Source organism: Aptenodytes patagonicus, chromosome 2 (assembly GCF_965638725.1).
Source record: "Aptenodytes patagonicus chromosome 2, bAptPat1.pri.cur, whole genome shotgun sequence".
In the NCBI taxonomy this organism is placed as follows: domain Eukaryota; kingdom Metazoa; phylum Chordata; class Aves; order Sphenisciformes; family Spheniscidae; genus Aptenodytes; species Aptenodytes patagonicus.
This window is the reverse complement of record NC_134950.1, coordinates 164,613,828-164,638,585: the sequence shown is the minus strand read 5'-3', so window position 1 is coordinate 164,638,585 and position 24,758 is coordinate 164,613,828. Positions and strand designations below refer to the sequence as shown.

Sequence of the window (24,758 nt, the reverse complement as noted above, 5' to 3'; positions counted from 1 at the left end):
ACTGGTGGATTTGGCTATGCCCATTTAGGGCATTCACTCTCCTTTTAAACTGGTATGAATCCACAATCGCTCTAGAGCTAATGCAATGGGGAGATGCTCTATGTTACTTTATATTCAGGAATTGAAATGCTGTGGCCTGTGTCATGGATGAATGTAGATTAAGTAATCAGAATGGCTTGGTTTAAAGTCCACAGATCTTAGCTGCAACAGTAACTGGATGGATGCTGAAGCGTTACGTGAAGGGAGCCCAAGGCGATTACAGTCAGTGGACAAAACCAGCTTTGTCATGGGGATAATTCATCCAGCCCAGTATCTGTCATCTTCGGCTATCTCTGTCATCTAACTCGGGCATGGGAGGTGCTCTGCATTAGGACAAATGCACCGCCTGACTCTTAGAGTGCTGGTCTGATGATGCTTCATTTAAAGTACAGTAGCTCTGCTGAATCTGGGTAGAACATGTGATGACTATAAAACCCTGTCAAAGAAATGTAAAAAAGGGCTCACTTGAGCAATTCATAGCTAAATGTGAATAGCCAGGATCTACCTTCTGCCTTTGTGACTGAACTAGTCCCTGTGGAGTCTCTGGTTTGTCAGCGTTGCCGAGTGCAGATGGTGTTTCCCCTCTCTTACACAGGGTGGTGAGGATACTGCTGATACTCTGCGCTGATATAATTGCGAATGTGTTTATGTTTCATGTTACCGTGGATCTTTGTGTTTTGTGTGCTTTGGCCTCTGTAGGGAAAGTGCTGGTATTCCTGGACAGTCACTGTGAGGTGAACGAGATGTGGTTACAACCTCTGCTGACTCCCATCAGAGAAGATCGCAGGACTGTGGTGTGCCCTGTGATTGACATAATCAGTGCTGACACGCTTACCTACAGTTCTTCCCCGGTTGTGCGTGGAGGGTTTAACTGGGGCCTGCACTTTAAGTGGGATCTTGTTCCTTTGTCAGAACTGGAAGGACCAGAGGGAGCCACTGCTCCAATCAAGTAAGGTTCTTCCTACATGATGTGAAGCTGTGTGTAACATATGGATGATCAGAAGCACTTCTTGAGCATTCTGGAGTGTATCTGGATGTGCAGTTTTAGAAGCAGATGCCTAACCTGTCAAATATCTGACTTGTTTATTTTACTTAGAAATAGTTTTGGTTACTATTACCTATTTCAGTTTAATTTCTCGCATTTAATCATGAATTAGATATATCTGTCTTACTAGGTCAAGAAAGCACACTTTTAGAGAATGCTTGTGCAACAGCAGTTTTTGCTAAAGACAAAAGTCTTGAGGAGCTTATACTATTCTGTATTAAATCTGTCCAATAATTTCACTTTTGAGCTATGCATTGATGTTTGTTCCCAGTCTGTTGATGTGTTTGGCTTAATGATGATTTAGATAAGCACCTTTGTGCTAGTAATAGCCTGCATATCCCACTAATATAGGCTCTATAATTTCTGTGATGAAATGCTAAAGAATTGCTAGATTGGGAAAATATGTTGTTGTGGTAATAGGAAGGTGGTTTCCTAGCTGATGGGAGAGAACATCAGAGCATATGGTAATTTTCTATGTCAACGTCATTTTTTGTTTTAGATTTCATTTATATTTTTCCTCAAACAAGCAATTATTTTTTTCATAAAGCTTCCTAAATGAACACACATGGATGTGAAAACCATCTTTAAAATATTACTTGTCTCTTTGCACAATGTGGCAAATGCCTAAAACTGTCTGTTGGAAGCCTGTCCGTATTGTTTTTGCGGTCTGAATTGCTTGAGAGTTGTTCTGAAACAAAAGTCTTGGTAAAGCTTAACACTAGGACTTGCAAGTTCCTTCCTTAAGCTTTTAACCATTGATGGCTGTCTCGCCTGTACAGAACTGGCAATATCTGGTTCCTACCGGACACGTAACTGTTATAAAACGATGTCAGTAGACACCTTTTTTTAGTAGCAGACACATATGGTTCAGAGATGAGAATAGAAGCTGGCCCAGTGTGAATCCCTGCATGAGAAGGGCCAGTGCTGGTAGAGCAATGACAAGAAGCTGATTGTGCTTTTTCTAGTTGCAGGTATCCATCTCAGTACAGAATTCAGGTTTGTAAGGTGGAAGAACTTTACCTTTTTTACAAACTGACTCCTTGCAGAGAATGTGGTACTTCTGTAAGATCTGCAGAGTGAATCAGAAATTGGGCAGTCTCATTTCTCTTTCATTCTCTTTTCTTGGACTGTAAATGAAGAGCATTTCAGACTGACGCAAGCAGCTCCAGCACAAAGTTCTCTGCTGTGGTCTGACAGCTCTGCAGTTAGTCTTTCCACGTCTACCCATCATAAGATTTGGTCTGAGAAGCCAGGAAATTTCTTAAGTTACTTAACAGTTTGACTGGCTTGTTTGGAAGGTGTCACTTGTGGCAGTTTCTGAAGGTAGAAGAAAAGGGACAGAGTGGGAAAATCTGAATGGGGAACCAGCATAGACTGTCTTAAAATCCTTATTGTGTTAAGAGCTGTTCTCACAGTTAATCTGGGGCATGCCTGAAGGTTAGTTCTTGCTGTGTTCAACACTGTTGTTGCATTCCTTCAACTCACTTTTAGGAAAAACGCTCATGGAAAAGGCAGAGAACTTTAAAGGGAGTCTAATAATCTAAAAAGATTACATTTTCTGAATAGTAAAGCGACTTTTCCTACTTAGAGGTGTCTGCCTGCTTTGAAAAAGAAGCTAGATTGCTGTTTAACCTTTGAAAATGGCTTTCCATCAAATGGAAAGTCTTACATTTTATGTTTTAGAGACCTTCATAATGAAATATTTTGGTGTCAGGGATGGAAAAATTGAGAACAACCTTTCAACCCAGGTTTTAAAGTGACAGAAACTGTAGTAGGAAATTGTGTGAGAACAAGCAAGGAAATCCAGACTTAGGCTTGGTTTCATCACAGAATTTTATTAACAAGGATGAGAAAAAGCCTGTTCCCAGCCCATTGTATGTTCCAACTATCGTATCATATTTACGTAGTGTTTTTACTCTCTTTTATACTCTTCTAGGGCATCCACATATTATAACTTTGTGATAAAGTAGCAATTCAGTCTAGAGACTGTACAACATGGATCGTATACAGATTTTTACAAAATAGAGCACCGTTCTAGTAACACACAGGCAAGGCAAAAAACTGGGAAACCCCAAAGAGAACATCTATGCAAATATAAAAACTGTAAATAACTTACCAATAAACTGATCATTGCATCAATGATGAAACAACGCTGCTCCTGGTATTTAAAGTCTATCTATGAGATGGAGTAGCATTTCTTTTAGCAGCCTCCTGGCTTGTATAATTTAAATTTGGACCTTGTTGCTTGATCTAATTTAATATGGGAAAGTAATGTATGCTCTGGATTCTACTTCTTCTGCAGTTCAGTCAAGCCTGGTCTGTATAATTTGCCCCTGTAAGAGGGAAAGAACACATTATTGGGTGCAAGTGTACACGTTTGTAACTGTAAGGGAAATAGCTTCTGGTAAAGACAGCTCTAATTAAAGGCAGCTCTTAAGTTTCACTGTAGAAAACTTGATGGGCTCCAAACGTGCACAGGTTTTTACTTTTTTTTAGTAGAGATACAGCCACTTTGTTCCTCTTTCCCTGTCCTATCCCCTTTCCTCAAGTTCAGTATACAAAGAAATACGGTTTATACATATTGAAATAATGAAAGATCACAAATACTACTTACAGATCTGCTTTTGAAAATGTTTTGAGGCTAGGAGTGTTATCTGATGATTTCTAGCATCTGCAGGATTTAAATTGTATTATGTAGGTCTAAATTTAAGCTTTAAGACTAGCCAATTCAGCTCAAATTACCGGGTTTTTTCCTCTAAAAGAAAATGGACTTCTTTCAATATTCCTTTTTAGGTCACCTACTATGGCTGGAGGCCTGTTTGCCATGGATCGTGAGTACTTTAATGAACTTGGACAATATGATAGTGGCATGGACATCTGGGGAGGAGAAAATCTGGAAATATCTTTCCGGGTAATCTAGCTTTTATGTGTATTGGAGTATGAACCTCAGTGTCTGGCTGCTTCTCTTCCCTATGCACAATTTTTTTAGCACTGGAATAGCTATTTGCACACAGAAATTGGTACTTTCATTCCCAGGAGGGATGCCTTCAGCACACAGTACCTACCTTTACAATAATCTTCAAGTTAAATTTTAATGGGAAGATGAAAGAGAATTTTGAGCTCTGTAGTTAAATGTTTGTGGCTTTTTCTTTGTTTGGTGGATCATTTCACAATACCTATAGAGAAGCATAAGAAAAGAATAATAATGCAAATTTCTGAAATGAGTTTATAAGCAATGTCTAATGAATTTCACAAGCTGGTTAAAAAGATGCGTGGCTCACAGCAACATTGATAAATAAGTAAGCTTATTATATTTCCTTAGATGTATGGGGCTTTTTAGATACTAGAGCCTCCTTTTTGAGGGCCTGAAAATATAAATATTTTATAACTAAATTAAGAGTCATGTAAAGGAGTCAGCTTGGTTGGGAAAATAATGAGAAAGTCGTAATCAGGAGATTTGAAAGTGATACTTCATTGGGCTTCCTATATTTTATCTCATCTTCCCCGTCACTCCACTGAAAGAAAACCAACGTTTTGTGCTCAGTGTCATGTTTACCTCTTCACTTTTGTAAAGTGGATTCATCAACAGGTTTGACAAGAGTCTGCCAGAAAATGAGATGCTATCATGACAAATACGAAAAGGGGATTAAAAAGTGAAGTTAACATTAAAAAAAAAAAAGAACCCAAACCAAACACACAACCCCCAAAACTTTAGAGAAATCTGTCAAATTGGGTCATTGGAGAAATCGAGATGAGAGCTCAAAAATAAGAACTGGCATTTCATAAATTTGAGTGACTTTAAAGGGGTACGTATTGAATAAATAAAATCTTTCAAGTTTTCAGTAGAAAATAGAATTCTTAAGTATCTGGGTAGAAGTGTGTGGAGTGTGAGGAAATTATTGTTGTTACTGTGTAATATGCAGTTTCAATAAAAAGGGCTTTGAAAAACTGGAGTATATTCGGAGAGCTTTATAAGGTCTGGAAGCCCCCTTTTCCTTGGGGAGAGTTGTTAAGAACTTTAGTCGTTATCTTATCCAGGATGAGTTTTAAAAGTGACTTGATTATAAACTGCTAATGTGAGAAGACTTTTCTGAGATCGGAGAACATGTTAGTCCAACAAAGGGCCAATAATGATGATTTGCTGGAAGCTGCAGTTTAAAAAGAAATTTAAAAAAAATAAATGGAAGTAGAGTGTAAATGAAATCTAGATCTGGGGTGCAATGGAGCTGGATTAAGGCACCTAAATGTAGTATCTGAATGTGAACAGTATTTCTGAGTTCCCATATACTTAACAGAAATAAACAGCTGTGTAAAATAGGTGCTTATACTTAGTTGAAAAGCTCTCCAGGCTCCCTTTATGATGTTGACTGATCTTCATTATCTAGCGTGGAAGTGTGGACATGTAGTTCTCATGTAGGCAAATAAATGTAGATATCTTAATCTACAAGTTGAATCCCAGCCCATATATTTCAGTGTTTTCTAATAGGTCATTAGAGCATAAAATTCTAGAAAGTTTACTATTTGTTTTGTCAAAGCCATGACATGTTATGTGGAAAGTGTAATGATATGACAAAAATAGTCTTTTCTAACCTGAAGATTTATTAATTTGTCAGAAAGCATGACATGTAGGACAATGTTGCTGACACCTAATTGCGTCGTCATGTGTAAACCTACCTAAGTATCCCTTGAAGAAGGGGAGGAGGTAGTGAGCTTTGCCAGTATACGTACAATAAGGTGTGTTCTGGTTTTGTATGGACAGATCTGGATGTGTGGTGGTAGACTTCTGATCATCCCCTGCTCCAGGGTGGGACACATTTTCCGTAAAAGACGTCCCTATGGCTCACCAGGGGGACAGGACACTATGGCTCATAACTCACTGAGGCTGGCACATGTGTGGATGGATGAATATAAGGTAAGAGTCAATTCTAGGTCATGAAATAACATTATTAACTGGTTCGTTTGTCAAAGGCCTGTATCACAGTGGGGTCTGTTAGTGTCTCTAATGGGGTTTTCCTTCTGTAATCTGATTTCCTAATGTTAATTTTGATACAAATTTCTAAATTCTGTAGGATTGTCATTTTGCTTTTGAGTGTACAAGTCTACTCCCTGTTACTTCTGCTGCCTGCAGGAGATTAAGTTTTATGCCTTTTTAATGAAGTAAAAGATGATGAATGAGTTCTTCTAAGCTCTGCATTGCTTTGTGTCCAAATCAGTATTACGTGGCAGCCATATACTACTGCTGTATCCCTTCAGGTAGTTTCCATGTTGGTGAGACAGGGATTTTGTTGGTTGGTTGGTTGCTTTCTGTTTTAATTAGCAGTCTGATTCTTAGTCTGTCTTGCCCTGGAAGATCAGTCAGGGTTGACTTCTGGATTCAAGGGCGGGTGTATTCCTTCCTTGTCTTCAGATTGCGGTACTGATGGTTTTAAATGTAGGTCAGGTTTTTGTGAAGCCCTGATCTCTGATACTTGAGGGCATTTTGCCTTGTGAGACCATAGGATTTGCTGTGTGGCCAGCTTCTGTGGGCCTTACAATTTCTATACAAGACATATTCTATTAACTCTCTATTCTGTAGATGTTTATATTTCAAGCCCCATCATTTATCTTGATGTTCAGTCAGTATGAGGAACCTATTGGTGTCATAAATTTTTATCTCCAGTCTCCATCTCCATAATGCATTAGTTGATTTGATCTATCACTTTCCCTTTTATTGGTGTCTGGGCACAGTTGTTTTGTGATTAATGATGGCTTTCTCTGAAGCTTGGAATTGATTCTTTGTTATAATTTCCAGCTAATACTGCTTTGTCCAACAAGGACTTAACCTGCTGATTCTAACAGTCTCTTATCAGACTTGTGTCCTGAACTTTTCCAGCTGTTTCTAATCTAATGTAATTCTCTGTCATTATGACAGATTTATGGAAGGCAAGCCTGGAAATATTTTTGTTTTTATAAGTGTAATGCAAATATTTAGGGCCAGTATAATTTACTAAAGTGTCTGTATGATGAATAGTACAAAGACTTAAAGGACCTGTTATGCAGCAAAGCGTAAATATCAATATTTAATAAATAAAAATGGAAGGGAAACAGCAAAACTTTCACAACTGTCAAAAGCAAAATGTAAAAGTAAGTTCATGTATACAATGGAAACAAATAATGCAGAAAAGGTAGGATACTAAAATTTGCACTTTAACCAGGAAAGAGGCAATTGGAATAGCAGAGCTGTTTTTTTGAAGCTGACCAATTTCTGATGGTGATGTCCAGTCTATCTCCAAACTTCCTCAGAGTTGTCCAACAGTCCAATGTACTTAATGCTTCCCCTTCCTCTGCTATTATAATAGCAGTGATACATCAAGCACATCCAAATGCTCAAAGATCTTGATAAGGACAGATGTGTAATTTGTCTTGAGATGACACTGTCTGTCATCTGAATATCAGAGACAGCAGTAGGTAATTGAAAACTGTCAGAACCACATTATGGTAAGTAAATTCCAGATGTCTACTAGAGATGAATCCAACAAAATACTATAGCTCAGTGCCCTGAAAAATGATTTCTAAATAATATCTAGTAAACTAGTTAATGTGCGAATGCAATGCCTTTTCTATGTAAACCTAGCTGGAATTAAAGACTCTACAAGGGGATTTTTCTTCTAGTTTTGGTAACAGTATTCTTGCCACATTGTACATTCATGAATTCCTGTTTGTCCCCATTGTCTCTGCATTAAAGTTGAACAGCACATAAGGTTGAGCTGGAATCTTAATCTGACCTTGCCTAACCAGGTACAATTCCGAGTATAATCATAAATTAGAACATGAAAAAATAACATGGCGGGAGCATTTCTGGATATAATGCAGGTGAATGGAAAAAAACGGGCTTCACAGAAAGCCCAGGTGACAGTTCTGATTCTTCATGTGAATAAATGCATGGTCCCACTGAACTTCACAAGATAGTCTCATTTGTAGGTTTATTCTGATACGGAATTTTTTTTGTCCTGGTAAGTTGTAAAGTTGGAAGGCTGAAAATTGTGGAAGACAAAATACGCTTGAACCCCACAACAATGAAAACAATCAATTGGACAATCAAACTAATTTAAAGAAACCTTGGCCAGATGAGGATGGTGACAATATACACCTCTGTTTCTGACCTAATGACTCTAGGATGCCTTTATTGCCAATGGAGTGTAGGGCTGATTTGTTTCCTCCTCGAGTTGGCATCTAAGAAAGGTCAGCAGATTCATGCCCTAGAAGTGTCTTCATCAAAAAAAGCAGTCTAGAAAGATTAGCTCAGAGTTAGGCAAGAGAAATCTCACCTCCTGTGGCAATCTAAACACTGGAATTTCCTAATGCCAGTGTCAAACTTAATGGCTGAAAGCACTAGCAAAATGAAATGAAACTTTGGGAGTTCTGCAAACAGGAAGAAGTTGGAAATCAATAATCTGAAATTTTTCTCCCCTTGCCCCCAACCTGTTTCTCTTAAATACAGGAGCAGTATTTTGCTTTGAGACCTGAGCTAAGGATGAGGAACTATGGAAATATTACTGACCGTGTAGAATTGAGAAAAAGATTGAACTGCAAGTCATTTAAGTGGTATTTAGATAATATCTATCCTGAGATGCAAATATCTGGGCCCAATGCCAAAGCTCCGCAGCCAGTTTTTATTAATAGAGCACAGAAACGACCGAAAATAATCCAGCGTGGAAGGGTAAGATAAACTTTCTTAAAAATACAGAATTCTGGTTTTTTAACTATTTTGAGATTCTTTCTGAAAGATTTGCTCAAATACAAGAAAAATAGTCTGTTTCCATGGAGCATAGGGTTTTAGTTTTGCAACAAGCTGTCTTGAAAATACCAGAGTTTGTGTCTTTAGACAAAGGCAAATCAGTTTCACTCTAATCTATGTTTCAGGTCATCTTCAGACTAGATACTATTTAGTGAGGTTTCTTACCTCAAAGCTCTGAGTTCCAAAGTTTTGATGTCTTTAGAATGCGCTTTCATGGCTGTTCGTTCTGAAGATGGATTTGGGTAGAGAGAAATTTGGCCTCAAATATTCATGCTCTGTTGGTTTATGATAAGGCTACAATGAAATTAGTTTCCAAACTCATTGCTTTTACAGGATAATTTTCTGCAAAGATGAACATTTGCATCTGAGACTGATGATGGCTTTTCTAGTCTTGACTGTTAGATAATGAACAAAAAAATGAGTTTTGCTCCTTTTTCCTTCAAAGTAGAAGTGAAGAGAGATATTTTTATGTGTATTCATGAAAGAAATCACGATTAAATTCATGCCTTAGCTTTGACACCTGTGTTTATGGCACACCTACGTTTATGGGTTTGTATGCAGGCAAAGCCAGCATACAGTTGCGTCCGTTCTCTCCAGTGCCAAATTTGTCTGATACGTGCTTTTTACGCTTCCCAAAAATAATGGATAACTTCAAACCTGAGACAACTTTCTCAAGGTCTTCTCTGTGAACGAGAAGACCTCTGAATAAACTATTTCATGTGCACATGGATTATGGTTGGCAGATTCCCTTCTAGCTCAATAATTGGAAGCATTAAGTAGGAATGTAGCCCTCTCCATAAGGCAGCACAGTCTGCAGTAGCTGTTGACAGTTGCTGGTCCTGCAAGTAGATTCAGGCTGGAGGACCTGAGTTCATGCAGAACCTATTGACATAATTACATTTTTTCTTGGAAGCAGCTATCTGGGAATCCACAATTTGTGCAGTATTTTTATAATTGTATCCTAGCCAACCTGTAAAGTTATTTATTAGGGCAAATGTGTAGTTTCCCTGAATAAAACTGATACAACGGGCTGATTCCCCTAGTTGTTAAATGCTGTTATTCCCCTGTCAGATCTTTTTTTTTTTTTTTTATTTTTTATTAAATTTAATAGCTTTCTGCTTTCATTCAGACAGAGGTTTAACTAAGGAGTTGCTGATGTGGGGGAGGCTACTAAGGGATCTGAATCCCTCAACAACACTTAAGGGGAAATCTTCCTATCAATAATTTCCCATGGTTTAATTTGGAGAAAAACTTTGTGCACCCTTTAAGAAGGGGGAGACAAGACACAGAAAAATGCAGTTCCTTGGCTTGGTTCTCCGGGTTTCAAGAATGATACCCAGCATTGTGTGAGAGAGTCAGCTTTGGCCCTGATGATTGTATAAACTATTTCCAGATGCCTACAAGGAACAGAACGATCAGCCAATGTCACCATTGCGTGCCAGACTCTTCAGGATTTGGGATGAATCACTCCAAATCCCAGCTTATTCTCAAAAACTAATTGGGCCAGAGATAAGTGCTGGTTTGACAGCTGGAGAGAACTGTAATGATCACAAATTGTGATAGTTCTTAACAGTGTTATCAAATGCTCATCATCGTGGCTAATAAAAACAAGGACAAAAATCATATAGAACTCATGTAGTTGTATGGTTTGAAAGCCTTCTGTTGAGTGAGGAATGATGAAAATGAGATCTCTCCTAGAAGTCTCTGGGGTGTGAGGAAATGTTACTTGGAAGGTTTTGTGTAATTTGTTCAGATGTGTGTAGAGAACAGGAGAAACATGGTGCACTTGAGGAGGCTGTTGATGTGCCTTGGGACAGCTATTTCCAGAAATGGTGTTTAGTGAAGAATATGATTTGGTATTTGCGCTCTCTAATTTTTGCTGTTGTGATGGAGCACTCCTTTCTTTTTATTACTGGAAGTGTCTTTTGGTTTCTAAAAATCTGTAGAATAGATACAAACGCCGAGACAGCTATGTATGTCTTCATAATAAAATGCAGCTAGCTAATTAATCCGCCTGGCCTTGAGTTCAGGACAGCAAATTCTTTTTTCCTTTACACTCAGCACCAGATTGGAAATAATTATTTTTAATGTGGATGCCAGATCTGGGGCCCTGCCATCTCCCACACATGCAGACACCCAGTGACTGTCAAATGTGCTCCCATGCACTTGGTAGAGAGCGGGGCTCTGCTGCGAGGAAGGAAATGGCAGGGTTGTGGCCATTGCTAGAATAATTGCCTTTCTGCTTTGTACCCTTGGCTGTGTGTGGTGCAGTTCTTGATGTGCAGGCAGTGATTGCTGCCTGAATAGCCTGATCCCCACCACATTGGGGGAAGAAAAATCATCAGGCTGAAAAGAAGTCTTCTGCTGGCCACCAGTTAGTTTAGGGCACGCGTATAATTTAAAGCCAGAATAGAGGTGTCTTGTCTCGCTGAGTAACTCTGTGGGGTTACACACATCAACATCTTAATGACTCTTGACTGTTGGAATAGAACAACCTAATCCTCAGGTTCTGCAGAAAATCTCTTGGGTGACTTTCAGGGTGAGCATCATTGCCCAAACCAGGAGAGACTGCTAACTTGCTGGGAACCTTCTTGTTTGCTTTGGTGGTATATGCTTACAGTTTTGCATCCGAGGACAAGCTTCTGACCTGGATCTAGTCCCCTAATACAGCGTTACTCCAAATCAGACTAGGCAGTGTATTTGAACTGGAATGAGCATTTGGGCATCTGTAAAATTTTCCCTTCCTCCCTGATCTGTCATTAAAATAACTTAGCTGATAACTATGGCTTTTCAGTTACCTGAACACTCTGGAAGATCAATTTGCAAACAACATAAGTCTCTGAAGTTGCTTGTATTTATGTAATTCCTTCTCCTTTTTCAAAGAGGCTGTCCTGCTTCATGAAGAGAGGCTGTGGGATGAGACTTATGTTTAAGCTAAACTGTAGTAAAATGTAGTTTATACAGTAAAGTTGATATTCCTGAGGTAGTGACTATCAGGGACCTGAGACTTTCATGGAGAGTGAAGAGGGGAAAGAAACTTGCAGAGTATGGCCAGCATGTGCTGAGCTCTGTTGTGTGTACTGTACTTGTACCATAAAGAGGGAAATCTTGATGTAATTAGAAAGCAAAATGGGACTATTCAATGCTGTTTTTTTTCTCCAAATTATCTGAAAAACAAAATGGTATTTTAAAAGGGAAGGAGGGTTTTTTTTTAATTGCGGGTTGGTTTTTTGGGGTTTTTTTTGGTTGGGTTTTTTTTTGTTTGTGTTTTGTGAGCACACTTGAGTCCTAGGGCTTCCAAAGCATTACCATGTGTTCCCGTTGGTATGTGATGTTTGTTGTTTACTCTGTCCATCAAACTGTTTTCCTTTCATAGTTGTATCACCTTCAAACCAACAAATGCCTGGTCGCCCAGGGCCACCCAAGTCAGAAAGGAGGCCTGGTAGTGGTTCGGGAATGTGACTACAATGATCAAAACCAGGTATGATATTCTTAATTATATTGAATAGCAATTTGTAAGATGTGAATCACTAATGTTTTCCTGCTGGCAAAGTGCCCTAGTATAACACCTCATCAGCCAGCAGGCTGATTTCAGAGTATCGTTTAAACCGCAAGGCTGGCCGAGGAAACTGTGGAGCTTACTGCTCTGTATCTACTAATGCTGAGTGTTGAATATTATAATCTCCTATCTTTATGGCATGAATCTTGGTATGTGGCTGAAGACTATCCTTAAGTGGCTCCTGACGGGTTTATAATCCACTGATTGACACTTCAGAATTTGTAGAAGCTCTTTCAGTAAGTTCCTCATACCAGGATTTAAGGCAACCTTTTCCTGGCCTGCTGTTCTTTCTGTACTGTACAACTAGTCCTCTGCTGCTGGAGTGGCAGTAGTTTGGGGTGAATGAATGATTTGTTGTTATATTTAAATGGAAGGAATCATAAGGAATTTAGAAAATTCTTTGGCTACAGGTGAGGATTAATTGGGGATGGATGTGAAAAATCTAATGAGAGTTTTTATATTACTCCATGAAGCCTTTGCTATTCCACCTCTATTCTTTGAGGCAACAGAAATTCGGGACTTGGATAAATAATCTTCAGGGTAGAGAGATCTTCACCTAATGCCGTAAAAACTTTTACCTAGCTAAGAACTACATTGAGAACATTATGATTTAGGAGCCCATGGGACCTGAGTCTAAAAATTAGATTACATCTAAAGAGAAAAGTAATCAAAGACACAGAATAAATGGAGCATGGGATGTAGTGTAGCATAGTTTACCAAAGGTGAGTTGTGCTAGCCAAACTTGATACTTTATGAAATGGGCAGTAGTTTTCAGGATATGGAAACTGCAGCAGTAGAAGCAGGATGATTTGTAATAGTCCCAAACAAAAAGTTGTACGCTTTGTCAACTAATGGGACTTTTTGCCTTCTACCCATGGTCTCACCAGTTGAATGTGACAGAGGGAGACAGTGTGATGGGTGTTAACCAGTGTTGGGATAAGTGTGGCTGGCTGTAGACACGTGGTTTCCAGTTGCCACTTAGGACCAAACAATGCATACCTGCACTTTGCCTGTGGAGTACTGAGTAATCATCGCTATTACCAAATTCTGGTCCCTGTTTTAAAGGTGAATGAATTTAAGCTGGAATGGGATTCAAAGTTTTCCTATGTGATCTCTTCCATTAGCTGCAAGAAAGTCAGCAAGTCTTACTGCCTGTATAAATGTAATAGCAGGTGATTGGCACCAGTGATTGTACATTTACAGTGCCAGAGGTGTTAACGCTGCTTTCTGAGCCATTCAGTCTGTGAGCGAGAAACCAGCAATGACTTCCAGTAGATGATGTCCACAGTGAGAACAGATGGGTCCTCACAGTTACTGTTTCCCCTCTCCTTCCTGCAATATTTCTAATAGTGAACTGCCACGTGGCTGGAGGAGGAAGTCTGTTGTTTTTCCTTATCAAAACCTTTTTCTGATTCTCCCCCCCCCTCCTGGAGACAGAAACTTCAGTTAGCCTTTTGGGGTTGAGAAAGACAAATGAATCCTCAGATCGTTGATCTTTGGCTTCTTTTCTCATGAATCTAGTTTACTGGTGGTAAATGAAGCAATTAGTTCTCATAAAAAAAACTGGCTGTGCCATCTTCTTTCACAGTGATTTTGTTCTCCAACCAAGTATGTTAACCAACACTATGGTTTTCTGCCACTGGACTTCCCTTGTTCTCCTAATAAATCCTGAGTGCGTTCAGACAGCTTTCTTTCATATCCTCTTGAACAATCTTGCTATAGATACATGACAAGAATGTAGAGAAAGATTACACTTAACTAACAGCTTCTGCTTATAAAAATAGCAAGAAACTTCCTGATTATTGGAAGCTTTTAACTGTCGTTTCTGGTAACACTCAACCCATTGGCATTTTCAGCTGATTTTTGCTCTAGAACCATCTGTTTTACGCCTTTGGCCTAATAAGAAAGCCTGTGTTGGGTCTGGTGAAAGGCAGGTACCCAGCTGTCCTGTCCCCTGGATGCCCACTGGCAGCAAGTTAAGTGTGTGGTGCTTAATACACACAGTGCAGACAATTATTCTGGAAGAAATCAATCTACACTTTGCGAGCACTATTTTTGTGTCTTTGTTTAGTGTTTTACTAAAAATACCAAAGATGGTATTTTTGTAGAATTTTTGCTTTTTCATGAGTGTCTAATTTTGTATTTTGACCTCATGTAAGCTTTCGGCATCCTGTGGCCACAGCTTAGCTGTGCTTTCTGTGGAACTAATTTGATGCCACTTGGTGCTGATTTCATTTGATGCCAGCTAATTTTTCCCTGAGGAACACGAATAAGTTATCACTCTTTATCTCTTTCCAGGCTGCTTTTGCTCTGTGAATAGATAACACCCTCCCTTGAAAAATACATGCTACTGCTCTGTAAGTTGAAGGAGCAAGGTGCAGTCTACCTGGGAAAGCATGCAGAGGGCTGGGAAAACAAAACTGCGCTGCCATAAGACTCATTGGCTGCAAAATGATCTTCTGTGTAAGCTTTTGACTGGAAAATGGTCTTCTGTGTAATATAGACGATTCATGCATGTGAGAGCTGACCTTGAAAAGTGGGTGTGTGGGGAAACCAGACTCACTGAAGTCATGAGATTGGCCTTACAGGCAAGTCTGTTTTGCCTTTAGTGTATGCTTGCTTTGTTTTCTCTAGCCTTCATGGCTGCTAAGAAATTTCAAATTCTTACTTAACTCCGTGATTTAAAAGAAGTAACAGATGTTGTGTAACTTGCAGTTGTATCACCATTATGAATAATACTTTTAAATGAAGTTGACTTACATGATCATCATTAAGTAAAGTTAAAAATTACTCAAGCACATCAAACTATCCTGTTTTCTAGGACTTGACATGATAGTGACATTCAGTTCATCTTTTTGCTATAGAAATAAAAAGCAATAAGGGAAGTGGTTCTCACAAAGTTGGTGCATTTAGAAAATATTTAAAATTTGTGTCTTTCTCTAAGTTAAAATGAAAACTGGGTCATTTCATTAACTGTAACAGTTATACTTAGTCTGGGATAATACTGGGGATTGAACGCAAATTTAGGAATAAGTGATGAAGATTTTGTAGTTAGAAATAATAGCACAAGTAGAAGAGGTGACAGGATCATATAGAACGAAGGTCAGTGCAGAGAGGTCTGAAGTAACAGAAGAAGCAGAAAAATTGATTGTGAATTTTGTAAACAGAAGACTAACATGGAATGAGAAATTTTGTAGTTGAAGAGTGGTCGTGTGAAGGAACTGCCAAGATTGCCAAAGTAAACACTCTCCTGAAGTTCAGTAGTGTGTCTGACCATTTTCTGGAAACGAAACTGAGAATGCACAAGGTAGTGCACACCACAAACTTCAGTGTTGAAGGAGGATAGAAAATATTTAAGCGCATTGAAGGATCATCGTGAAAGACTGGAGATGTCTGAAAAGTGGAAGTAAGAAACTGTGGTGTAGATTCTACCCAAAACCATCATGCCAAGGTTAATCAGGTGGTGATTAGGAGACAAGTATGCTGAAGCAGGCTTTGGGCTGGATACTGTCCTGAAGGAGGAGGAGTAGAAGTAGTTACTGACAAACTTGGAAGAGAAGCATCAAAGAACACTAAAAAGGAAGGTTTTGGAGTGAAGCACAATGGCCAACATAGAACTAACTAGTGAGAGCGTTTGTGATCTAACAGCTAAAAGAAGACTGGGTTTGTCATGTAGCTAATGCCTTCTTCCTGACCTAAATGCTTAAAGCCAAGTTCCTTTTCCAAAAAAATCTCCTCTTAAAGTCCACTGAATTATGTGGATTTTTTCTACTGTTTGTTTTCAAATACGCTAGGTTGACTCTTAAGCTTTACTTTGTGTTGTTATAACCTCTCCTCTGTGCATTACTTCATTTCAATAATTTAACCTTTCTCTTACTTAGCAATATATTAAGTTTTAAAAATGTGACTGTTGCCATTCCAGCTGGGGATAGTGCTAAGGTGTCGAAGCATGTGCATCTGTGCTCTGGGCCTTTATAAGATAACTGATTTGAGCAGGGCATTTCAGAAAAGCTCTGTTAACACTCTTGTAGCACTTTATAAATGTAAGAATACATGCTTCACAAACTGTTCAAGAATCAGAGTCTAGAAGGATGTGCTCACACGTGCAGTTCTTCTGTAAGATCTTTCTCCCTAAACCTCTAGATCATGACTGTTAGTTTGCTTTTCTGATACAACATGTGTCTAGAGTGAGTGTGAAGACGTGTGAGTTAAGTCTGCTTGCTGCTTTTCCATAAACTATTGAAGGAACACAATTCTTCGGTCCCTCTAACAGTTCTTGTGAAATATCAGCAACACACTGAACTGTGAAACAGAAAGCATGTATCTGCTTTGGAACGACCTTCAGGAGGATGTTGGGTTTTCAGGGTAGCAATAGCTTAAAATAGTGATTATAGACCACCAGACTTTGCTGTTTCTGATGATTGTCACAAGTCGTTTGGTGCTGTGATGTCATTGTTATCCATAATAACAGGAGCTCAAGTATATGCAAATAGCTGTGATGATGCAAATTGCTAAGCACATCTCTTCTTCAGAGCTGAGGCAGCTTTTTTGTGCTCTTAAGCTGAATTTCTGTCTTTTTAAAAACTGTCTGACAGAATAATACAGTAGTGCCAATCTAAGCAACAGATTGTAACTGATGAAAGTACTGGAATGCTTCTCCTGTTGGCATGGTTCACGGCAGGGATTTTCTTTCACACAAAGGCCCGTTTCTGTAGCAGTTACTGTCTTGTATTTACTGAAAATTTTCAATGCATTCCTCTAGTGCTAATGCAATTTGCAGACCAAATAGGAGTGTATATCCACAAAGCTTTGCCGGTTGGCCAGCCATGCCTTTTGCTACACTCCACTGCACTCTGAAAGGCAAAGGGTAGGCTGATGCTTCCTGGTTTATTTCATATCACTTCGAAATATTTGTTCCCTAGGAACAGTGAGCTTCCCTTTTCTACCTACTACAGATTCTTTGATTTATTGTTTTTTCCCTAGGTCGGGTGATAGGTTTTGTTTTAATACAGTTGTCTGTATTGACAGCGGACTCAAACTTCTACAGGTAACTCCATTTTTCAAAAGGAAATGGTAGTATGGGCTGTCCTCCTAGATGATGAGGCACCATTTGAGCCCTTTCCTCACTCGAATTTCCTCTGAAGTACTTCAGCTAGCTGTTACCTACTTACATTAATTAATCTCACTGTAGGAATAATTTCATTTTTCACAAAAAAAAAAGTTCAGTAACACAGCCTCGTATCTCTTTATTATGGTAAAAAATAATCCCAGAGGGGGATCACTGGGATATAGGGGTTTAGGGAGGGAGTGAAGAGCGTGCCTCCTTCACCAACAGTGGCAACCCGAAACCAGTTAGGAAATCCAAATATTAGTAAAATGAGAGAGCAAAAAAGCTCCACTATCCAGTCTTCAGCAATGTCACACTGCTGTCCCTGCAAGCAGTTAAACTCTAGTCATCGCTGAAACTGTTCATTAAGCTGTATATGAGGAGAAGCCCTGTTTCTACCCACCTGTCTGTACGTAAATGAGATTAATGAAGTCATCTTAGCAATCAGTCCAGGAGAAGGCTGGGTGATTTGTTTGTAATATATGGGGGTGAAGTAAAATCCTGAAGGTACTAGAAGCCCTAGGAAACCTCAGTCTTAGATCTGTCAATAGTCTGAACTACCTTTTGAGGGGACTAAATTCAAAATCCTGCATAAAAAGAAAAAAAAAAAGTTTATACTAACAGAGTTCGTACTTTGGACCTCCTCCCATTTATTTTGTCCACGAGACCTACTGTAGCACATGCTATGCATCTGTCTGTAGGTGACCAGAAGGATACACATGCTGGCTTTGCTCTAGCAGTGAGAATGCTTACCCCAGATCTGTGGGTCCCATTTCCATTATGGGAAAGTCGAGCCAGCTACTGCGGTCCAGGTGGCTAAGCACGAGCAGGACCTCTGTGCCCCTGTGGCCAAAGGTGAAGGCATTGACTCTGATGGGTGGGAGTCTTGGGCAGGCATCTGAGCACTGCCAAACCTGAAATGCTTTGCCTTAGGGAAGATCTCTAGGCGCTCTGGGGACATCTAGGACCTCAGCAGGGTTGGTTGGAAGCTGAATGGACCTCTGCACTCCAAGACTGAAGGGGTCCTTGCACCTTTCCTCTTACCCTGTTGCCTGTGTTGAGAGGCAGGGAAAAAAGAGCTGCTAGAAAGAGGCCAATCCTCAGCATTCACCAAATTAAATCATTTATTTAACCCAAAACTTGATCAATTTCATTATGGAGAAAGGTTTTTCCATAACATCTGCCATTTGGGTTTTATTTGAAAGCAGAAACAATTCATTATATTCTAATTGCATCCTGGTGTTTTTCTTTGATTCCAGTGAAAATGGTCAGTGATTTTCCTCAGACCTGTGGAGCAGATCAGTTGTTAGCATGTGTCTCTGGGGGACAGCAATTAAAGGTGCTGCTTTCCTCTGTGGTGGGAGCTGGGCACAATTCCATTTTTAGAAACTGAAATCTGACAGTGACGCTCTCCTAGGTGTTAGGAAGTAGATGCAGGATGAAAATATCCTGCACTTCATCTGTTACATTTTAATAAAATAAATTTTTAAAATGTCATTTTTTTGTAGAAAATACATAGGAGGATAAAACAAGACATCACTCAGAACTGAGGTATAAATCCTAGGCAGGCACCTTCTTGATTATAGACTTCTGATATTGTGCTTGAGTCCGAACCCAAGCAAGTCATGGACAAAAAGAAAATGAGAGCAGTTTATTCTCCTTGTAGATCAGATACCAGTGGTGCTGGCTGCTGGGAGATGTTTCCTTCCTATACTGGGCTGATGCTCCTGACAGCCTGTGACAACAAGAGCTAAACATCATCCTTCCAGCCTTCAGCAGCAAAGTAGCTAATAAATTTTGGAGTATGCAAAGACTTCCAGTTATATAATCAAAAACCCCATGGGGTGGCTTTGCTTTCCTCGTGTGTTTCAATCTGTTAATAATGTGCAAGTTCATACCGATACACTAATCTGAATTTGGAACCATAACTTGTCCCAAATTCAGGCCTTTTTTTCCTCCTTCCTTTGTTTGCTACACCAAACACATAATTAGTTTGAAATCAATTTTGGCAGTCTTGTATAAGCCTTTCTGGAGAAGTATCACACTGGCTTAAACCACTGTTGTGTGTTCTTCGCCATTACTCAGCTTTTGATTAAAGGTCTGTCCCTGTGTCACTGCAGTCTTCTCTCTCAATTCTTACCAGTTTCATCGGTTGTTTGGATTTGGCTCCGTCATTATTATTCTTCTAATAATAATACTCTTCTGGCAAGTCCTGCTATTTCTCCATTCTCTCCTCCTCTTTAATCTTGCCATGCTTTCTTTCTCATGACAGGGTTTAAACAGAAAAAGTATGTTAGAAGACACAGAACGCCTGAGGTTAGGGCAAATTTTAATGTAATACCTGCACTTTGTCAAAGGCGTCCTTCACTGTATTATAATAGTCACTGTGATAATGAATGTGCTGTATGCTTTTCAATCATGCTGTCCAACTGAGGCAGTGTCCTGAATCACAGCTCCCTCCAGAAGGCTGTTTTTAGTTTTATCAGACAAAAAAAAAAAATTAAAAAAAAACCCAAAACAAACAGAATTTGTTTTATTTGCCTGACTTTTCTGCCTGGAATTTGATATTCTACACTCTGAGTGTGAAACTCATGCACACTTAATGGCGGGGGGCGGTGATCACACAGCGGGCATGGTTACTGCAGCACTGAGCTGCATGAAATCAAAACAGAGCTGGAAGAAGAGTGCACCAGAAGAACTTAGCATGCCTGTAGGTACAGGTACTTCTGGTACAGTTATGAGGGGCTCAATTCCCTCTCATTCACAGAGGCAGAAGTCAGGGGAATGGAGTTGATGGTGGCAAGCGAGGCGGATGAGCAGGGATGCTCCTTGTACATACCAGCCTGGGGTCGGGTCTGGGAATGGCAGAAGACCGAGAGACCTGGCTGGCTATGCTGTCGCCTGCTCAGCATCCAGAGAGGTTGGGAGATGCTGTCCAGGTGCCACGTGAATGCAAGGGCCCTGCTGTGCATTCAGAGTAGCAGTTGTTTGGTGTTTAGCCAGATGGTCTCAGTATCTCCCCTGCACTGCAGAGTTACAGTTCTCACATACTTTCTCCTCCTTTTCCCTACCCCTTTCCAACCTAGAGTATTTTGAGGTGCACACACCAAAGTTCATCCATTTCTTTGCTTTCTGGCCCAGGGATGAGCCTCCTGTTGTTTGAGAGCTCCAGGTCCTCTGCCTAACTGATACTGGCCTAAGACTTTGCAGGCCTGAAGGCACTGAGGGAGGGAGCGGGGACCAGCAGCTCCTGCAGTTAGACCAGACTGATGGTCCAGCTTCCCTGAACCTTCAGCTGTTTCAGAACTGCCTTGCTCCAAAGCAAGGTTTAGGCAGCCCAGTGAGAGCTAGCAGGGTATGGGCATGAACTGCAGCTACTGAAGGTGCCTGACAGTATTTTATACCAACAATAAAAATACCTGCTTGTGCCCAAGTAGCACGTGGGAGAGGACAAGCCAACAGGCTGAGTGTGTCCTTGCTTCTTGTTAGAGGTGACAATGGTTTTCAGTGTGGTAACGGAGAAACTCCTGTAATGTCATGTAAATTTGGGAACCCAAACGCAGTTGAAGCTGGAAACGTGAACCAGTACATTCTTGCTTTGTACATGTGTGCCCCAGAGAGGAGCTGAATTCAGTGCCCACCACTATGTGAGCTGCTGGGATATTGTGTAGGTTCTTGAGGTCCAGATCAAGACATTTTCATGTTGGTTCAGCTAAAATGAAGTGGGTGTGATGTCGGAGGGCTGTGGTCTCCTTCTAAGCACAGCACAGCTAGCAAAAGCGGTTTGGCTGGGGAGCAAAGGACATAAACCTGTCAGTTACGGAGCATGTAGTTTCAGAACAGGAATGGTGAAGCAGTGATTTCTCTTGCTCCCCGGAGAGCAGTATGGAAAGTTTTAATAGCCTCTGGATGTCAGCAATCATCTTCTAATTGAGTGAAGATCTCTGAGCACCAGGCCACCAGCTGCAAGGAGTAGGACCCTAGGACCAGTATGGGGACTAACGTAGGCTACCTGGCACCAGAATTTGCACAGCCGATTTTGGTTTCTCATCATTCAGCATCTACAAGCTGACCCCAGAGCACAATGTTAAATAAATTCCTATGTGTTTATGGACAAATGCAGCAGTTTCAAAGAAGATTAGAGATACCTTTTGGCCTTGTGTGCCTGCCAAGCTACTTCCCCACAGCTCTTGGGCCACCTGCTGTCACCCAGCATCCTCCGCTGGCCCCCATGCTGGCTCCCTACCTGGAGTTGAGGCAATCCACCAGCCCCTCCTTCGTGATTAAAGGATTGTCTTTGGATAAGGGGATTTACTGCCTGTCTTAATGACTTGGCTCAGAGAGTGGCCAGTCACCTGCTTGGAGATCCACCACTTGCCTGTCACGTTATCTTGTCCAGCTGCCTGGACAGGAGGAACATATGGGGGCTGCTTAATTTTAAAAATGCTAGTACAGAGCAGGATCACGAGCAGTCCTTTTAGTGCCTCTGCGTGGGCTGACACTGTGTGATGTTGGGAAGGCAATAGAGCACTGCAGTTGCATCTCAGTTGCTGGAAAAAAGGCAGCAAAGAGGCAGTGAGCATTGCAAGGCACGTCTCTGACATCCAGATGCTAAAGTGCTTCCTCTGTAGCTGAACAAAAGATGCAAGGCACCTGCCCTGAAACATCGGGATAAATGTCTTTCCATCTTTTCTTTCAGGTCTGGATTTACAATGAAGATCACGAGCTGATTTTAAATAATCTCCTTTGCTTGGATGTTTCGGAAACTCGCTCGTCCGATCCACCTCGTCTCATGAAATGCCACGGGTCCGGCGGCTCACAGCAGTGGACGTTTGGGGTAAGTGAAGTGGCTGGCATATAGCACGTTGCTTGTAATTAATGTCTTGGTAAGTGATAATAGCACTAACAGGATATCAGGGTTGAGTTTAATTATGACCAAACCTCAGACGTACCAAGCCAATTGCGCTGTACTAGGCCCAACCCACAGTCCAAGCAGCATGTACAAAAGTTATACAGCTTTGGTGGCTGCATTTCAGCCTGAACAAGACTTTCCTTGAGCTCTGGGACATGCAGGCATTTTCCTTTGCAATGGAGAAAGGTTTCTGCAGCCCCGTTTAGCCATTTTTCTGCTTGTCACAGCCACCTGCAGCACTGTGGCTCACAGGGACGTGCCAGAGAGAACAAAATCCACCTCACAGCTCTTTGTTGTGTTGTGTTTGCAGGACTGGGAGATAGGAGCAGTCCATGTGGTGATTTCTGCTTAGTGCTTGAAGAAGCACAGGGCAGAGCTGAGCATTGAGAGAGGAGGTCTTTTGCAGTTGCTTCTGCCCTGTAATACCTCGTTAGTTTAATGGCTTAGAGTCTGGAGTGGCCGATTTCACAAAACTGAGCCAGTGCTGCGTGCGTGCACATGAAATTTGGCTCCCGGGTATTAACTCAGAGGCTGCCCCCTCACATGCCCTCCGCATAGCAGTGAGTCTGTAGTACGAACATCGTTGAACAAAGAGGAGGGCACTGCCAGAACTGCCTGTTGCACTTCAACGACAGCTCTGCATAAACCGTCTTGGGTTCATACCACGCTGCTCGTTGGCAGCACGAGTTCCTAAGTGCAGACAAATAAGGAAGGCTGTTGCGGTCCAGGATGGTTTGGAGTTACGGAGGAAGGTATCGCGTGAGCCCAGGGTTGTGCGTGTCTGACACTTGCACCAGCAGTGCCACAGCTGCAAATGATAGTGGGAGTAGTGAGCTGAAAAATTCTGCTGCAGATAAGAGATTGAAATTATTCAGGGTTCTTCAGCTTGAGTTAGCGGACAAAGATTTTACAAGACTGAGAGAACAGACAACAGAATGGCCATTGAAATTCAATGCACGTAACTTGTCAGGTGATACCTGTGATGGGGGGCAGGAATCTGGGCTTCATGAAACCTGGGCTTTGAGCTGGCCATCGCCACTGGGGGTGTGGGAGGTGGATCTGTAAGTGTCACGCTGGTGCTCATTAATGATCAACAACAGAAGTAAGTGAATCAAATATTAGGATTGATTAGGAAAGCAATAGGGACCACAGCAGAGAAATGTCATCGCACCACCGTACTGCACGTGCTGGTCGCCTCCTCTCTGAAAGACTAAGTTAGGGCTGGGGAAGGATCAGAGGTGGGTGGCAGGGCAAATTGAAGGTGTGGGGCACCTTTCGCGTGAGGAATTTGTGAGTAGGCTGAGACTCTTTAGATTAGAGAAGTGAAGACTTGTGAGAGGGAGGGGAAATATGTTAGGTGTGTGAGTCATTGGTACAGAGAAGGGCCAACCATGCACTGTCGGTTACAATACAAGACTGGGGGTGGGGGAGTATTCTAGAGGAGCGTTCTGTGTTCTTGCCATGTTCTCCTGCTTCACTGGGCATCTGCTTATGGCCATAAGCAGTGACACAGAGCCCGGTGCAGCTGTTCTCACATATCTGCTCCCTCCAAACGGGAGAGCAGGACGTTGCTGCCCATGGGAGCTGTTGGGGCTGTGCAGAGAGCCCTTTCCAGACAGAAAAGGGGCCCCCAAAGCAGCTGCAACAAGCTGATAGTGGGGGGAGATGACAGGGTCCTCTGGGGAAAAAAAAAAGAGAAGAAAGATCTGTTTCCTTCTCACACTTGACTAGGGTCAGGCCTCGCCCTGGTTGTGGGGACCCACCACGCCCAAGAGACCTGTCACCCTGTGTGGCTGCTCCCCAGCACGTGGATGCTGAGGGCAGGGGCATTGCTAAGGCTGGGCCAGGTGCAGAGCAGGGACCTGGCTGTGCTGCACTGTAGCCTTGTGGGCACCCTCTTTGCTGAGCGCTGGGGAACGGTTTTGATCATCTCTCCACCTCATTAAGAGGCTACGGTGTAAACATGTAAACAGGTAAAAATGGCCTCAAGTTGCGCCAGGGGAGGTTTAGATTGGACATGAGGAAAAATGTCTTTACTGAAAGAGTGGTGAAACATTGAAACAGGCTGCCCAGGGAAGTGGTTGAGTCCCCATCCCTGGAGGTATTTAAAGGACGTGTAGATGAGGCACTTAGGGACATGGTTTAGTGGGCATGGTGGTGTTGGGTTGACGGTTGGACTCGATGATCTTAGAGGTCTTTTCCAACCTTACTCATTCTATGATTCTAAACAAAATGAGAACTGTGTCCTTGTAAGGGCGTGAGAGCCTTTGTTTCAAGGCCTGAACGTGGTTACGGGGTGTGCTGTACTCTGGCTTTGAA

The 24,758-nt window shown here is 41.3% G+C and overlaps 1 protein-coding gene across 3 annotated transcripts in view; it reads left to right on the top strand.

Annotated features, from left to right (window-relative positions):
* Nucleotides 1–24,758, top strand: part of GALNT11 (polypeptide N-acetylgalactosaminyltransferase 11) — a 54,909-nt gene that overhangs the window by 29,171 nt on the left and 980 nt on the right. For all 3 annotated transcript variants that reach the window (XM_076331954.1, XM_076331957.1, XM_076331956.1), the window contains exons 6-11: nucleotides 739–988; nucleotides 3,878–3,995; nucleotides 5,844–5,996; nucleotides 8,565–8,783; nucleotides 12,238–12,342; nucleotides 22,227–22,364. In XM_076331954.1, the coding sequence (XP_076188069.1) occupies nucleotides 739–988; nucleotides 3,878–3,995; nucleotides 5,844–5,996; nucleotides 8,565–8,783; nucleotides 12,238–12,342; nucleotides 22,227–22,364 (983 nt within the window). The remainder of the gene's footprint in view (nucleotides 1–738; nucleotides 989–3,877; nucleotides 3,996–5,843; nucleotides 5,997–8,564; nucleotides 8,784–12,237; nucleotides 12,343–22,226; nucleotides 22,365–24,758) is intronic.